Source organism: Mustela putorius, unplaced genomic scaffold (assembly GCF_011764305.1).
Source record: "Mustela putorius furo isolate JIRA1106 unplaced genomic scaffold, ASM1176430v1.1 tig00003909_pilon_pilon_pilon, whole genome shotgun sequence".
In the NCBI taxonomy this organism is placed as follows: Eukaryota; Metazoa; Chordata; class Mammalia; order Carnivora; family Mustelidae; genus Mustela; species Mustela putorius.
In genome coordinates, this window is record NW_025422057.1 from 24,753,535 (window position 1) to 24,770,442 (window position 16,908).

Below are 16,908 nucleotides of genomic sequence, written 5' to 3' on the forward strand. Positions count from 1 at the left end.
AGTGAGGAAACGAGGTTATTTTTAGAAATGAGGTGATTCGGTTAAGTGAAAATGTTTGGCAAGAAAAATAATCCATCCCAAGGGAAGAAAAATTTACATATACATACATATAAAAGTATGTATATACAGAACTATTTTAAGCACCACCCAAAGGAGAGGTTTATTATGCTGAAAGACACCCCGCTCTGAGTTACCAGTAAAAACTACATTGTTGTGTGTGGTGACGAGTCAGGTAGGAATGCAGGTAAATCTAGAAGGGTCCAAAGGCCTGGAGGACTGTGAGGGTTAAAAATAAAACTAGGACCAAAAAATGCTGCAAAATGTTCTCAAGAAGGACAACGCAGTATCAAAGATTCTTAACAAAAAACTGCTTCCCAGAGTAGATTAAGAAATAACTTTATTTTTCATTTGTCAATCCCATGATTGAAAAGACATGTTGCTCCCAAATAGACAAGAGGCATAATAGGAAACAGAATTCTTCCTGAAAATTTAGCTCATGAAGTTATTATGCAAAAATCAGCAAAGAATCACCAAAAGCTGCAGCCAACATTTAAAACTGGTGTAACATTCTACTCAAGCTTAGCAGAAAATTTAAAGCCATGTCAAAACCATGTCAGCCACAGACTAGCAACAATAGCGGCATTAATTGTTGTGCCTTCAAGAAAAGCACTTAAAATATCTCATTTTCTATAAAAGATCATTTCCCCGAAAAGAAGTGATTTATTTCACTGGAAGACTCTCAGAACTGGTAAGTAACTCTCCTCCTCCACTCCAGTTCCAGGCTTTCCTTTAATCAACAATACCTAGAGCTCATCTTGGACAGAATTTGGCTTCTCAGAAGAGTCTTTGTCATTTAAGCACAGTGTGGAATGGGAGAAAGTGTGTAGTTACCAGGGAACTAACAGAGTACAAAAGACAGTCACTTCTGAACTCACTGATGCTCAAGAAATCAGAGACTCTCCATTAAAGAGGGTCTCATATGCCTGAGAGCTTTGTGCTTGAGGAAACACTACTTAGAGGTAGCTCTGGTTCTGGTTTATATTTAATTACAATTTGCTGTATCCTGTCACAGGAAAGTTCTAATATTTTCAACAAAGTATAAGCACTCTCAATTTCCTCTTTATCCCCACCGCCCCCCCTCCCCAGCTTCCCCACTGAAAAGGGTAGAAAAAAGCTTAATTGTGACTTCATAAAGAATAGCAGCTAATTCAGCAATTCACACCCAACTACGACTGACAGGACAAGGAAAGGCAACCTGGTGCGACCAACTCTGCGAGCTAGGCCTGCAGAAGTGCAGTGTGTGGCGTATCACAGCACACAGGGAGAAGGGGAAGGCTGTCGTCAAGGCGCACACAGACAATTTCTTTTACGCATTTCATAGCACATTCTGCCACTGCCAACAAAACCACCAAGTCAGGAATGGATCTGACTGTACTCTTTCAAAGAAGTCTGTGCCCCTCCCCAACTCCTCACCTACACTTCATGCAAGAACAAACAATCACTATTAAAAAAATAAAAACAAAAAAATCCCCAAATGATCACTATTATCTATTTGGATATAGGGTCCAACAAGAAGTGAGCAAGGTTGGGTTAGAACAGCATATTCTATAACAAAACACCTTCTTTGAAAAGATTTATGTAACTTTAAGCATTAAAATGTATGTTCCACCTCTACACATGTATCATTTTGCAGTCCTGCCCCCACACGAATATGGTCGTATTTGAAAGAGAACACCTACATGAACACTGAATCTAAAAGGCAGTTTTAAGGGTTTTACAAGATTTGCTAACAAACTTACCAGAGTGTCAACCGTTCTACTCTGAGCCTCTTTTCTTTATTCAATACTCTCATGTCAAGTTGAAAGGAATAAAAAGAATCAAATATTCAGACCAAATTAATTATGTGCCACAAACTATTTAAGACACAGGATTATTCTTTAAAAGATACTGAATAAGTGTACACTACCTGAAATATTTTTTTATAAAGCCAATAAACTGAAAATTTCAACAGAGAGAATGGTATGAGAACCTTCCTCCTCTCTCTTTCTGCAAATAAATCATTAAATACATTGGGTAACATTATACTGTCATTTTTAGCATAATAATATAAACAATTTCCATGATCATCCTGAATATTACTTTATAAAGATATATACTTTAAAAGGCTTTCCAAACATTTTCAACCCAGCATTTGAGAATAAAGCATTAAAAGAGTTTTGTATACAGTAACACATTCAATGTGATAAGTGTATGAATTTACAATCATACATAATATATATATATATATATGTATATATATTTATATAAAAAACAAACTTGGCCAGAAGTTAAGGCTACCTACAAAGTTGTCCAAGAAATTATGCTTGTCAAAACAATTACAAAATTAAAATCACATGCATTTTCAAATCATCTAAATCACTGACAAAATAAGGTCCAGCATTCAAAGTTTTCAAATTAACTGCAAGAAAGTGCTACAGATATTTACATTTTCTTATGAATCAGTGTTCCCACAAAATTACACTTAAATTTTTCACCAGCCTCAAATGTCATATAAGTAAAAACTGAAAAGTTTGCAGTTTGGTACTTAGTACTCTTAAAAGTGAATAGGTTGAAAATGGCAAACAGCAAGCATCATTTACAAATGGGCCACCTCAGCCACCAAAGTACACTGCATAATACTGTCTGACCGGACTTGGGCTTGGAATTCTGAGTCACAAGAGGGACCAAGAGTGAACATTTCATTAATAATTACATGTATCAGCAACCACATGATATTCAGGCTTTTCCCACTCAAATTAAAGTAAATAATTTAAACATGAAACTAAATAAAACCAAAATACAAATGACTTTCTCTCAACAACAAAGTCATTTCTGACATTGCCTTAATATTTTATTTAAATCCTTTTTTGAATAAGAAAAAAGTATTCTGAACAAATGCCTCTTTTACAATAAATGTCAGAAAATACATTTATAAGTGTAACTCAGAGCCTGAAGGCCTCAGGCAGAGTTTTCAAGGAACAAAATGTGCTAGGATGGAAGAGGTCACTCAACCAGCTCACGGATTATTGTAGGCAATAAGCTAGGACCCTAAGTCTATACTTCTTTCAATTTGGTGAGTGTTCTATTTCCAATTTCAGTATCTAAAAGCTACCTTTTTTAAATCTTTCCAACTCTGCACAACATATATTTTAGGTTGAAAATTTCTATCGAATGGTAATAGGAACAAGATTTAAAAAACAATAATGCTTAATGCTAAGGATATTTGTCCCTGTTGAATCAAAAAAGGAAATTGTACTTCAGACTCAACTGAAATTTAGTGTTTTAGGCACTATTTTAATAAAATTAGCACCCTTAATTATTAACTCATGACTAAATAGGTAATTACTTTAGACAAATTGTTTCAATAATGTTTCTTTTTTAAAAGTCTTTGCTATGTAAAGACAAAATAGACTTATTTATTCCATCGATATGGTATTTTGAGCAACTCATAGCTTTATCACTGAGAGCTGATTCACCAAAAGAAAGTTATTCCAACTTTCTACAGCAGAGTTGCAGCTATAGAATTTAGGCATCACTGAGAAGTCAGGCCAGGTAAAAAGATATTTACTAATACTCAATGGCCTAACAGCTTTTTTAAAAAATAATAATAACTTCAAACATCAATACTAATAGTTTTTCAGTTAACAGTGTCTAAAGAACAAAATTTTTAAGATTAATATACAAAATCACCTTAGGGAATTACTGCAAGATGCCACTTTGCCAACATGGCCCAGCATCTGTCTGGGTTCCTTTCCCTTCATCTTTGCTAAACAAAACAAACAAACAAACAAACAAAAAACACCTAGAAGGTGAGGCGGGTGATTGTCTTCATAAGCTCTCTGATACAGATTGTGGCAGAAGATGAAGAGAACAGAATGACATATCTAAAAAGCCAAACCCAACCACAGAACGCTTCCTGTTGTTATGACCCAGTGGAATGCAAGCTAGGAATAGGATAGAACTTGGAAATCCGGCTCTGTGTTGATGGGTTAAGGCATTCAGACTCCCCAGTCATTTTAAAGAACACCTCCTGTTCCTGCAGTTTCCTGGCAAACTCTTCTTCCAGTGTCTTAAAAAGGAAGGGAAAAAGAAATGTGCTGGTATTACAAACAGAATTTACTCGGACAGCCAACAATAAAACTATTTGCTCAAATACTCTGTATCTTATCCTAAGGATAGGAAGACCTCTCCTAAAGAAGACCAGAGTGCTCAACTGTTAGATTAGGCTGCGCACAGCCTTAGGTTGAAGTCTCTGGCTCAGCCATACGAATGTGTAACTTGGATCAATGACTTAACTTCTCTCTATTACAGAATCATCCCGATCTTCTGTTGTAAAACAGGGAGAGTATCACCTACCTCACAGGGTTGTTATGTAAGGATTAAATGTGATCGTGATATAAGCAACACATACCAGACACTCAACAGATGGCTCCTATTGTTAACTACTACCTTTCTTTCCCACATAGCAATTTCCATTTTCCTTTTTTTTTTAAGATTTTATTTATTTGACAGACAGAGATCACAAGTAGGCAGAGAGGCAGGCAGAGAGAAGGGGAAGAAGGCTCCCTGCTGAGCAGAGAGCCCAATGCGGGGCTCGATCCCAGGACCCTGGGATCATGACCTGAGCCGAAGGCAGAGGCTTTAACCCACTGAGCTAACCCAGGCACCCCAGCACTTTCCATTTTCTGTATTTTATTTTGATTTTTGATGTGCATGTCTTTTCTTCTACACCGAACTTTAAGCTGTTTGAAAGTAAGCCCTAAGCCAGATCATCTTTACATCCCCATAATACAGAGTGTATATAGTAAGGGCTGGAGAAACACTTGGGGGATCAGTGATTTTGCAGACAAGTGACTCAGGGATACGTGCTGCTGCAAAGGCACAAAGCAGAGCAGAAGATGGAAAGAGACGGAACATTTCTCACAAGAGGTGAAACATAAGCTCAGTCTTAAGGAAAGAAAAGAATTTGACAGGATGCAGAAGGCATGCCAGACAGAGCGGCCTGAGACAATTCCTGCACACAGGCAGGAAACCACAGATGTGGTATGAGTAATGGTGATTATACCCAATACCAGAATATGAATAGGGAACAAAGCGGCTTGTGGGAGGTAACACTAGAAAGTTTGCTGGTGGCCAATGTATGGCAATATGACAGCCACAAAGTCAAACTGAAGCATTTCTATTTTATTTTGATAGAACTAAAGATTTATCAACACCACAATGCCAGTGCCAGAGATGTTCCTGAATATAAATACTCTGATGGCAGACGAGTAGGAAGAAAGGAAAAGGAATCTGAGATCAGAAGGCCCATTAGGACATTACTGAACATTTTTAAGCAGCAGAATGATATTAATGGGAAAAAGAAATAACACAAAGAGAGTTAAAATTATTTGTCATCTCACTGAAATGAGATGTGATAGAAATGAAAGACAATTCAGGTTTTTAGACTGGATGTCAATTAAGAGGGCAGGGATGTTAAAAAAAAAAAAGAGGGCAGGGATGTCAGGAAGCACACTGGTGCTGTGTGGGGACACGGGAACAAAGTGAGATGGGGATGATAGAGAAGGGCTGTTTAGTTCAGCGGTTTTTTTATTTGTCTGTTTTTAAGATTTTATTTATTTGAGAGAGAGAGAGAGCACGAGAGGGAAGAAGGTCAGAGGGAGAGGCAGACCCTACGGAGCTGGGAGCCTGATGTGGGTCTCAATTCCAGAACTCCAGGATCATGACCTGAGTCAAAGACAGTTGCTTAACCAACTGAGCCACCCAGGCGTCTTGCTTTTGTTTTTGTTTAAAGATTTTATTTATTTGACAGAGAGAGAGACACAGCGAGAGATGGAACACAAGCAGTGGGAGTGGGAGAAGGAGAAGCAGGCTTGCCGCAGAGTGGGAGCCCGATGTGGGGCTCTATCCCAGGACCCTGGGATCAGGACCTGAGGCGAAGGCAAGACGCCTAATGACTAAGCCACCCAGCCGCCCCTGTTAAGTTCAGTTTTACCTCCACTGAGCTTACAATCTTTAGTCAATGTTTAATAGGTATGTATTGATCAGTACAATATGCCAGGAACTATTCTATAAGTTGATATATACCAGTGAACGAAGAAATAACACTCTTGCTTTCAAAGAGCATGCATTCTTGAGGGAAAAGACAGACCATAAATAAATGTGTCTGGTGGTGAAGAATGGTATGAAGGAAAACAAAGGTGAGGAGATAGGGACTGTCTGAAGCAGGCACGGAGGCTATTTCATATATAGTCATCAGAAAAAGGAATCTTCTGTGAGATGATGATGGAATACAGGCCTGAATGAGGTAAGAAATGAAACATCTAGGTGGGAAACGAGTGCTTAGAGCATGAACCAATAGTAACAAACAAGAAACAGTAACAGCAGTGGCAACTACTTATCCAGCCCTGACCACAGCTGGATGTGGTACAGAACATGTACCACTTCTTTTGGGTCTTAACAATCCCAATTATGGACCCAGTGTCATCTTTGTTTTATAAATGAGTAAAACGGGGTGCAGGAATGTTAAGTGACAAAATTACTCATGTCATCACTGAGATCTGAACCCAGATCTATAGGACTTCAGAATTTGTACTTTATACAATCCCCACTATACAGGTCCTGGGACTGTCCTTAAATATGCAGCAGATGAAGCCATGACTAGGCACAGGATCTTCAAGGGTGTAAAGCTGTGAGGTGTCTAGACAAAGAAAAAGTGATAAAGAGCACAAAGAAGTTAGGTCATAAAAGTCGGATGAGAAAAGAATTTTTTTTTTAAAGATTTGTTTATTTGAGAGAGAGAGGAAGAGCACAAGCGGGGGAGGGGCAGAGGGAGAAGGAGAGTCCCCAATGAGGGGAGAGCCCAATGTGGGGCTTGATCCCAGGACCCCACGATCATGACCTGAGCCAAAGGCAGATGCTTAACTGACTGAGCCACCTAGGCGTCCTGAGAAGAGAATTTTAAGAAACAAGATTTCTAATGACAACAGTGAGATAATACCATACGATTTGGCTCTTAGCATCACTTATGTCTACTGTCAACGAGTTCAACTGGGGAGTCTGAGGTGAAAGCTAGACTACAGAAAGTTAAAGAAACTGGAAAAAATGGGGGCGCCTGGGTGGCTCAGTGGGTTAAAGCCTCTACCTTCGGCTCAGGTCATGATCCCAGGGTCCTGGGATTGAGCCCCGCATCTCGGGCTCTCTGCTCAGCAGGGAGCCTGCTTCCTCTTCTCTCTCTGCCTGCCTCTCTGCCTACTTGTGATTTCTGTCTGTCAAATATAGAAATAAAATCTTTTTAAAAAACAAACAAATAAATAAATAAACCTTAAGTTAAAAAGCCCCATTAATAAGTGAGTTGGTCATTGCACTTCTTCTAGAAACATTTAGCCCACAGTAAGTGCTAAATGCAGATTTTTCTTGACAGACTGACTGATTAACTGGATAAACGGAAGAAAGGAATAGCTGAAAGCTATAGCAGGCAGGAAAGCCAAGAGAAAACAAAGGTTTGAGTTTGAGAGTTAGCAAAGGGAGAAGATCACATAGTTATAGAAAAAAATGAGTTGAAGAGATTGACCAATCAGGCCAGTCCAACAGGGAGTCAAAAAGGAAGTACAAAATGGTAAGATGGCTGATAGCTAGATGGGGGAAGGGGAGCCTTTCCTATTTTACTAGATCGTGAATTTACCATCACACGAGGGCCCTGTAATTTGGCTCCTGTCAACTTGTCCAGACTAAGCTACCCTCACTTTCTTCCTTCTCTCCCTCCTTAATGCCTACACACAGGCACACTCCCCCAGCGCCCCAACGGCAGGGAGCGACTTGTGATTCCTATACACATCCTTTTCACCCATTCACTTCTCTGTACTTACACTGCCCATCACACCCCAACCTGTCTGTATGCCTAGCAAGCTCTTACTCTCCCTGAAGTCTCACTTGGCTTATAAGGCATCTTCTCTGTAAAGCCTCCCTAACTTCCCAGGAAGACTGAAGTACTCCTTGTCCTTGGCCTCAACACTGTGCTCCTATCTCCTGTGCTCACCTCCCTCATAGCAATGATCCTACTGAACTGTAATTGCTTGTCACTACATTCTGGGAAAGGGACTGGGTCTCTTTATCTCCTGTCCCTGACATATATTAAACAGCTAATAACTGGGTGGATAAATGGACGAACACAAACACATTTTATCTAAAGCTTTAAAAAATTACCTTTTTCCTGGGTCTCAATTTCTCTCTCCATTCCTTTAATTCTTGGCTGTGTTCCTCATCTAACTCCTTCAGTTTCTGAGTCTCATGCTCAACCAATAGGTGGCATTTTTCATTCTGAAAACAAAATTTGCATTAAAAACTTTCAGATCAACTAAGAAATTTTTTACAAATGTAATTATCTTCAAATAATAAGGCATTTATTAAACATCAAACTATTACTGAGATTCAGGCTCTCCCCTGAAAACCAAAGGCTAAGAACTATGAAATGAGTCATAGCTTCATTTCTGCAAGTTTATAAGCTAGAGCTATTATTTACCATATGAAAAGAACTTAAACAGAATTAGTTTGATCCTGTTTCTTCTAAGAAGGTTTGCTCATAAAACTGACAACTTAAGGCCATCTTATATGGATTTTACCCACTGTTACCAGAATGTGGGATTAGGAACTATTCTGCTCTAGTAAATTAAGCAAATATGTGGAGTATCCATAAGGTACACACTATTCTGAAATTTTAAACATTTTAGGCTACATACCAGATGGGCTGCATATTCCATGCAAGGCCCCAAAACAGTCCCCCTAAAGTAACCTTTAAATTTCTTAGGGGAAAAATTCTCATTTCTTTAGTTTATCATTTTCAAACACCTAGAAGAAAACGATCTATTTCTCCCTAAATGATATTTTAAATTCAGAATCTGATAACAAAACCACCTATCTCATTTTGAAACCTTGGTTCAGTTTCTCTGCAAAATAAACTAAAATTACTCAGTACTGTTTTTGAAAGACTTAACTTCTTAGGTTATAACGTAGCCTCATGTTTATATTAATCATGTTACATAAGAGCTAAGTAAGTGCCGACGACACTAACCTGTTCTTTACTTGGGTCTATACAGAAAACAAAACCTCTCAATCCCAGCATTTTCGTGAGGAAAGCATACTCTATTTTGGTCAGCTACCGTTTTGTCCAGACCAGCCACTTGTGCTGCCCCGTCCCCACCAGCTCAGTTTCCATGCTCCTGTTTCTGACCTGCAGCTGATGCAGCTCCCGGACATTGGCTTCACACTGCAGCTGAAGATCCCGCATTTGATTTTCATGTTTTTGGTGCTGAGCCATTCTCTCATTTTTCTGCCTCTTTTCTTCTTGAGCAGCAAACTATAAATAAGAAAAATGGTTAACAAGCAATGTAATTTCTTCATCTTCCAAAGGAGTAATTAAGGAATTTAACAAGATTTAAAGTACAAATAAACTAAAGTTGCAAGTAATAATAATATGCTGTAACCTGAGCTGGAGTCTACATTATGGCTTTGGTGGGGAGAGGGGGTGCTTCTGATTAAAACCTTATTCCTCCTATCTGCTTAGTGACCTCAGTTTATTTGTGTGTGGGACCCATGATTACAGAAGCAAACTGAGCTCTATGTTTTAACTTCAAAAGTTGTCCAAGTCACCTAATTCACAAGACTGGTCTTAGGACCAGCCTACCCCAAATCTGGTGTGGGGCACGGGACAGAGGGCTTTGCCCTCTGTGGCCACCAGTGTAGGAAAACTAAGTTGGTATATGCCACATATCTAGCCCCAACTCATAAAGCCAAAGAGAACATCAACAAGCCCGAGGTGGCTCGAAATGTTTACAACATAATTACGTGACACTTCTAAAGGACACTCAATTCTTTTAAATCTAAAAAAGAGGAGAGTAACTGGCTTATGTACCTGTTTAATTTTGTCACGGTCCTGATCTGGTGTGGCTGTTGGGTTAATTCTCAAGCTTTTCTTAAACATGGCCATTCGAGTCTTGGCTTCACTGCGCTGAATCTTAGGCAGTCTTGCTCTTTCTTGAGTCTGTCTGTTTTTTAATTCCTCAATAAGTCGTTGATTATAACGCTGCATTTGTTCTGTTTCCTAAGAAAGTATCAAACAGAATCCTGTGATGTAGATATAACTCAATACTCAATACCCACATGTATGCTCAAACATGTCATTTTGTTGTTTCTCAAAATTGCTCTTTCCTTTGTTGCATTATCAACCAGCAAGCTTTCACTCAAAATATAATTTATAATAAAAATAAAGCTTTTGGTAATAACAATCTTTTTTTTTTTTAGATTTATCTACCTATATTAGAGACAGAAAGAGAGCACAAGCAGGAAGGGGAGAGGGAGAAAGAATCTCAAGCAAACTCCATGCTAAGTACAGGAGCCTGACATGTGGCTTGATCCCACAAACCCAAGATCACGACCTGACTGCAACCAAGTTGGGGGACCCAACCAACCTGTGCCACCCGGGGGGCCCCGCATGAGTCTTATATTGAAATTCTTTTACTAAGTCAGGGAGCCTACATTTTTAAGATACTTGGACCATAAATGGAGCCACAAAAGCTACCTTTGAGACAGGAAGATTATAATGTAGAAGAGGACTTAAAGCACTGTACTAGTCACCTTCCATGAAATTCAGAAAGAAGTTTGCGATCATGATAAGACACGATTAATTATTTAAACCTCACCAAATACATTTTAGGATTTAAAAAAAAGAAAGAAATCTAAAATTCATTCTCTAAGTAGAAGTTACAGAAAAAATTCTGTAAACTTTAAAAAGTAAACTTTTATTTTTTTAAAAAATATTTTATTTATTTATGAGATAGGTAGAGAGAGGGAGAGCAGAGAGCACAAGCAGGGAGATGGCGAGAGAGACAGAAAGAGAGGCAGAAGCAGACGCCCCACTGAGAAGGGAGCCTGCCACACAGGGCTTGATCTACAGACCCTGGGATCATGACCTGAGCCAAAGGCAGACGCTTAACCCACTGAGCCACCCAGGTGCCCCTAAAAAGTAAACCAATTTTCCTTTCATTAACCTTCTCATGGCGCTTAAGTAGCTGATGTCTTTGCATGAAATACTGATCTTTAAGTTGCTGTTTAAGCAGCTGGTGTTTTTCTTGTAAGTGTCGTTCTTCAAGCTCCCAAATTGCAGCTTCTCGAGCTAGAAGAAGAAAGCAATTTTCAAAATGTCACTTTGTTCTTTTTACACATGTACTTTGGTCTTCATTTTTATATTTACATAAAAGTGTTCTATAAATACTAACTTAAACACACAATGACATTCTGAACTAAAAATGAAAGATTACCAGAGTACAGGTAATATTTATCACCCCTTACCATTCTGTTCTCATGTCCTATAAACAGAGAATGTCCCATCACTAACACCAAAATTCCTTTTAATCACCTTAATGAGAAACTTTAAAATATCAGCTTATTAAAGCAAGTAAGTGCTTAAAATTCCATTCCATTATGTAGCCATTAAGTATACCAACAATCGCAAGTCATAACAAGTATCCAAAACTATTCAGGTAAAGTTCTAGCATGATCTGAACAAAAAGATGTTTTAAGGATAAATGCTTGCTGTTTACTTCTCTTATCATAAAGGCAATTATTCCATGTCTTACAGTATATAACTTTATAAAAAATTTTAAAATTTAAAATTCTTAAAATTTAACATAGTTTTTCCTCCTATTAACCTCAATTTTCTTTATCTTTCACCACTTGAAGAAGAGCAATCAAATAATTTCCAATTATTTGATATAATGGATATGAGATATATCCACACACCAGAGCCATGTCTTCAGGTATCATTTTGCAACATGCATATGCTGTGTAATTTCATATACCTCTCATGAGTTGCTGTTTGTTATTCAGGCACTCTCTTTCAATATTGGCTAGCTCTGCCTTCTGCTGCTGGATGATCTTTTTCAGAGAGCCATCTAATTCTTGTTGTTGCTTCTGAACAAATTCCTGTTCCTATTAGACACAGTTAACCATCAGTTAATAAGCATCTACTGAGTGAAACATCCATTTATCTATATGACTATATTAGTGATTTCTAAGCCAAGTTTCTCAAGTTAATTGGATTTAAAATTCACCAATTATATAGCATATATAATATTAATGTATTAGTCACTCAATTCAAGCCCAGAGGAAAAGTACTAGAATAGAAAATATTCTAAACTCACTATTAAAAATAATACACACAGGCAATGCTCTCAGGTCCCCTCCCTCTTCAGGAGCTTTGCACTATCACTCAATAACCCTTACTAAACTCTCAATAAACTTTGTTTTGCTGCCCACCAGAGGGGGGAAAAATACATACAAAAGAGATCTATAATTCACTCATAATTAAAATGCCCTATTACATGACAGCTTTAAGAAAAAAACAATTCAGAGCTTCAAAACTGACTGTTCGTTACACTATGGTGTGGACACAACAAGAATAAACAAGAAATGCCTTTTAAGAAAAAGAGAATAAAGAGCAAATAAGTAAAAGACATATCAGAATTTTAAATATCTCTATTTTTCCAAGAAATAGAGTTAGGGAGAAATACCATGACTACACTAACAGAGAAAGACAGCTTCTATATCTACAGTAGTTGCCTAAAAGAAACAACAGTTTGTAGAAAATGAGAAACAGTACAATGCTAGAGAAAAGTGAACTAAGAACAGTAAAGTGAGTTAAGTTTTATAAATATATATATACAAAATTCCTGATAATCAGAGAATTCTACCAGCATGTTGGGGATTCACTCATTCATTCAACAAATATTTACTGAGTATATACTATTTCGCCCAAGTGCCAAATTTATGCTTTAAAAAAACAAAAAAAAAGAAAAGAAAAGCTAAATGTTAAAGTGAATGTTTAAGAAAAGGAAATGTTAAAGTGACTTTTGGTCTTTGTGCTAGATCACACATTTACAGAAGGAATACTATCCAAAATGAAGAAACATAGGTTTGCCAGTAAATGTTCAGCTCTCCATCCCTCTTTTGGCAGTTACAGCAGTCTGTGACTAGAAAAGGGATATTCTGATAAATCTGAGTGTGGATTTAGAAATTTAGGACTGAAGCAGCACTCTACCGAAAATCCCTCCCCTTGCACATCCTAGAGAAGATAAAACCCCAAGATCCATGTGGGTCTATTCTTTATGCATTGGACAGAGTCTGACAGGGTCTGGATCACTACCAGCCTCATCTTCAATACATGAGGAGTGAGTCTAGCAGTGTTCCTCAAGGTGTCTGCTTTACTACTATGTCTTTGGAGGCAAGAACTAGGTTGTACCATTCGTGACGTCCTGTTAAAATCATACAGAGTAATAAATAAATACTGCTCTCTCATCTGTGTCAAAATTTGTACTTTAGCATAATTACAAATTCACACTAGCAGAAAGACTAACGAACTGCCTCTATAAAATACAACTGTGAATAGACTATAGTCATCTACCACACTTTATCACAGAAAAATATCCACAATATTTAATGTCAACTATTTAGAATAAGGCCTTTTGAGTTTTAAAGAGATGCAAAATCTCCATGCCTATCTTTTAAGCAATTATAACAAAGAAAGTTGTTTAAGCTTTACATTTCCCAACAATAAATATCACCTATAATAAAAATTACATTGTTCCTCTAATTTCATTGTAAAATTTCTGAATGTAAACTTGTATAATAAAAATATAATCTGTAGCTATATCAAAGGGGTTTTTTTTGTTCAACATTTGTACCATTCATTTGCATAAAGGACTTTTAAAATATATCTGTGCAGACAGAAACAATGGGCTCAGTATTTAATTACTCTAGATATAAACATTACATGTAGACTCAAATCAAATGCAAAAGTTTAAGATGGGGCCGAACTAATATTTATGCGAAAATTAGAAGAGTAAATATAAGCCAGTGCCACTAAAAAAGTGAGTGCAATTCCTTGTCAATTCAATTTTTGGTTATATTACTGTAGTATAGTTATGTCTAGATTAAGCAAGATGAGAGTTCAGTTCAAAGAAAAACTTTACAAAGTACTTAGTAAATGTTGGACACTGTACTAGTTATGGGGTTACTAAAATTAAAAAAAGACAATATTGCCTTTAAGGAGCTTCTACTCTAGTGGTTACAAATTGGTTTCGTCTGTGTATACAGAGAGCAGTGGGCCCCTTCCCTGGTATCGCATTTTCAAAAGTTCAAACGTAAACCACAGAAAACTGAAAGGTAGGATACAGGGTCTGGAAAGCATGACATACAATGAATGAAAGGAGGAACTACAAAAGTATGTCCTGAAACAGCTAATACATAAGGAGAAAAGAAAAGCTAAGACTGTTATATAGGAGGAGGCAGAATTAGCATTGTGGTTAGAACTGCTCCAGAAGATAAAACAACGATTAACAGGTAAGATAGGCTATGTATGCAAGTGCTTCTGATCACAAGAGTTAGCAAAGACATCAGTTGCCTTACAGAGCCACAGACTTAAATAATTAAGCAGAATCTGGATAATTACATAGTCAAGAATACTGTGCAAATAATTTTCTTTCTCTTGCTCTCTTTCTTTCCTTCACTTATTTATTTATTCGTTTTAAGTAATCTCTACAGCTAACGTGGGGCTCAAATTCACGACCCCAAGATCAAGAGTTACACACTCTTTCAACTGAGCCAGCCAGGTGACTCAAATAATTTTCTATATTAAAGCTAAAATTTGAGGGGTGCCCAGGTGGCTCAGTGGGTTAAGCCTCTGCCTTCAGCTCAGGTCATGGTCTCAGGGTCCTGGGATGGAGCCCCGCATCGGGCTCTCTGCTCAACGGGGAGCCTGCTTCCCCCTCTCTCTCTGCCTGCCTCTCCGCCTACTTGTGATCTCTGTCAAATAAATAAATAAAATGTTTAAAAAAAAAAAAAAGCTAAAATTTGGGATACCTGGGTGCCTCAGTCATTAAGCCTCAGCCTTGGGCCTGCTTCTCCCTCTCCCTCTGCCAGCCACTCTGCCTGCTTATTCTCTCTCTCTGTCAAATAAATAAATAAAATCTTTTTTTTTTTTAAGATTTTATTTATTCACTTGTTAGACAAAGATCACAAGTAGGTAGACAAGCAGGCAGAGAGAGAGAGGAGGACACAGGCTCCCTGATGAGCAAACAGCCCGATGTGGGGCTCGATCCCAGGACCGAGATCACGACCTGAGCTGAAGGCAGAGGCTTAACCCACTGAGCCACCCAAGTGCCCCTCTCTCTGTCAAATAAGTAAATAAAATCTTAAAAAAAAAAAAAAAAACAACCTAAAATTTACCTGAAATGTCCAGGTCCCTCACATACTAATTCATATATTTTATTACCTCAAAAGAAATGAAACTTTATTTTTATTTTTTTAGATTTTTTTTTTTTTTTGACAAAAAGAAACACAGCAAGAGAAGGAACACAAGCAGGGGGAGTGTGAGAGGGAGAATAGGCTTCCCATGGAGCAGGGAGCCTGATGTGGAGCTTGATCCCAGGACCCTGGGATCATGACCAGAGCCGAAGGCAGACACTTAACGACTAAGCCACCCAGGCGCCCCATGAAATGAAACTTTAATATTATTGAGCTTTCATTAAATTTTCTAAATTTCCTAAATTTCATTAAATTTCCTAATAAAAGTATAGTATATTCATGTTAGAATTTTTCATCAGAAATTACTCTCAGGATCTAAAAGAAAAGGGATCTTACATTCCAAAAAGATTGAACAAATTACATCTACCTTAAAAAAAAGATGTGAATTGATCACCAAAAGTAACAAATAATTTTAACTGAATGAACACATAAACTGTAAAATGAATGCCCTTTCAAAGTACAAGTTTAAATGCTGATAAGAAATTTTATCATATTAATCAGATAACTATTAATATTAAAAGTACAACTTTGGGTTCTAGAAAACTGTAGGAAAGGGTTATGATATATTGGGCTATTTGTACAGAATTTGATCCTAACTCAAAAGAAAAGCTAAAAATGGTAATGATCAGAAAAGTGATCGTAATTCAAAATTTCTCCTTCTCGTTAAAAAAAAAATTAATGTTTTGCCTACCCTTTAGATAACTATAGAGCCCAGCAGTTGCCAATAAAAAGAAGAAAAAGTCTAATTTCAGGAGAGGGGAAGGGAGGGGTTGAAATCAAGCTGTATTCTATCTACTCCAGTTGTGTATATCAAATATCACAAACAAAAATTACAGAGTTAAATGAGCTAGTCACTTCCCTATAGAAACTGTGAGAAAGAATACAGCCTGGAATTCCAGACTTAATTTACAGCAAGGAGAACAGAAACTAACTATTCATTACGGACAATTTGAATAGTGAAAACTAGGGTTAAATGGAACTTCAATCACCAATTTTAATATGGCTTTTCTGACCATATCCATGATTAAAACATATATGTAAACATAAATGCAATCAAAATGTCACTTCACACAAAGATAAAAATCTACTCACAGCATTCAATTTCTCACATGTGCAAAGCTTATAAAATACTACTGGGAAGGTATTTCTTGAAAAAGATGAAAATCTCAAAATTTGTGGTGAGGGTAGACAGAAAAATGAACACTATTATAAGTGTTCCAATTCCAGCTCTACCATTAATGTCTTTTCTGACTTTAAACAGACCACTTAGTCTTCTGTGCCTTGATTTCCTTATCTGTAAAATGGATACACTCCATCCCCATATTAGGGTGGTGGCAGTGAGAATCAAATGTGGAAACTCTTTGAAGAATACTGCACTATAAAGTTTGTTTCAGGTTATTACTATTATTATCATTACTGACATTATCATCTATCAGTCTTCTAGATCTTAACAAATGAAGCGAACAATGAAAAGGCACATGTGAGCTGAAGAAAAAGCAGATAAAACAAGAG

General features: G+C 37.4%; 1 protein-coding gene across 2 annotated transcripts in view; it reads right to left on the reverse strand.

Annotated features, from left to right (window-relative positions):
- Nucleotides 1–380: 380 nt before the first annotated feature.
- The window catches only part of SLK (STE20 like kinase), a 62,161-nt gene continuing 45,633 nt past the window's right edge, over nucleotides 381–16,908 (reverse strand). For both annotated transcript variants that reach the window (XM_004749322.3, XM_004749321.3), the window contains 6 exons: nucleotides 11,895–12,024; nucleotides 11,085–11,209; nucleotides 9,950–10,138; nucleotides 9,269–9,394; nucleotides 8,245–8,358; nucleotides 381–4,108 (listed from right to left, as the gene is read on the reverse strand). In XM_004749322.3, coding sequence (XP_004749379.2) covers nucleotides 3,962–4,108; nucleotides 8,245–8,358; nucleotides 9,269–9,394; nucleotides 9,950–10,138; nucleotides 11,085–11,209; nucleotides 11,895–12,024 — 831 coding nt within the window. In that variant the 3' untranslated portion in view covers nucleotides 381–3,961. The remainder of the gene's footprint in view (nucleotides 4,109–8,244; nucleotides 8,359–9,268; nucleotides 9,395–9,949; nucleotides 10,139–11,084; nucleotides 11,210–11,894; nucleotides 12,025–16,908) is intronic.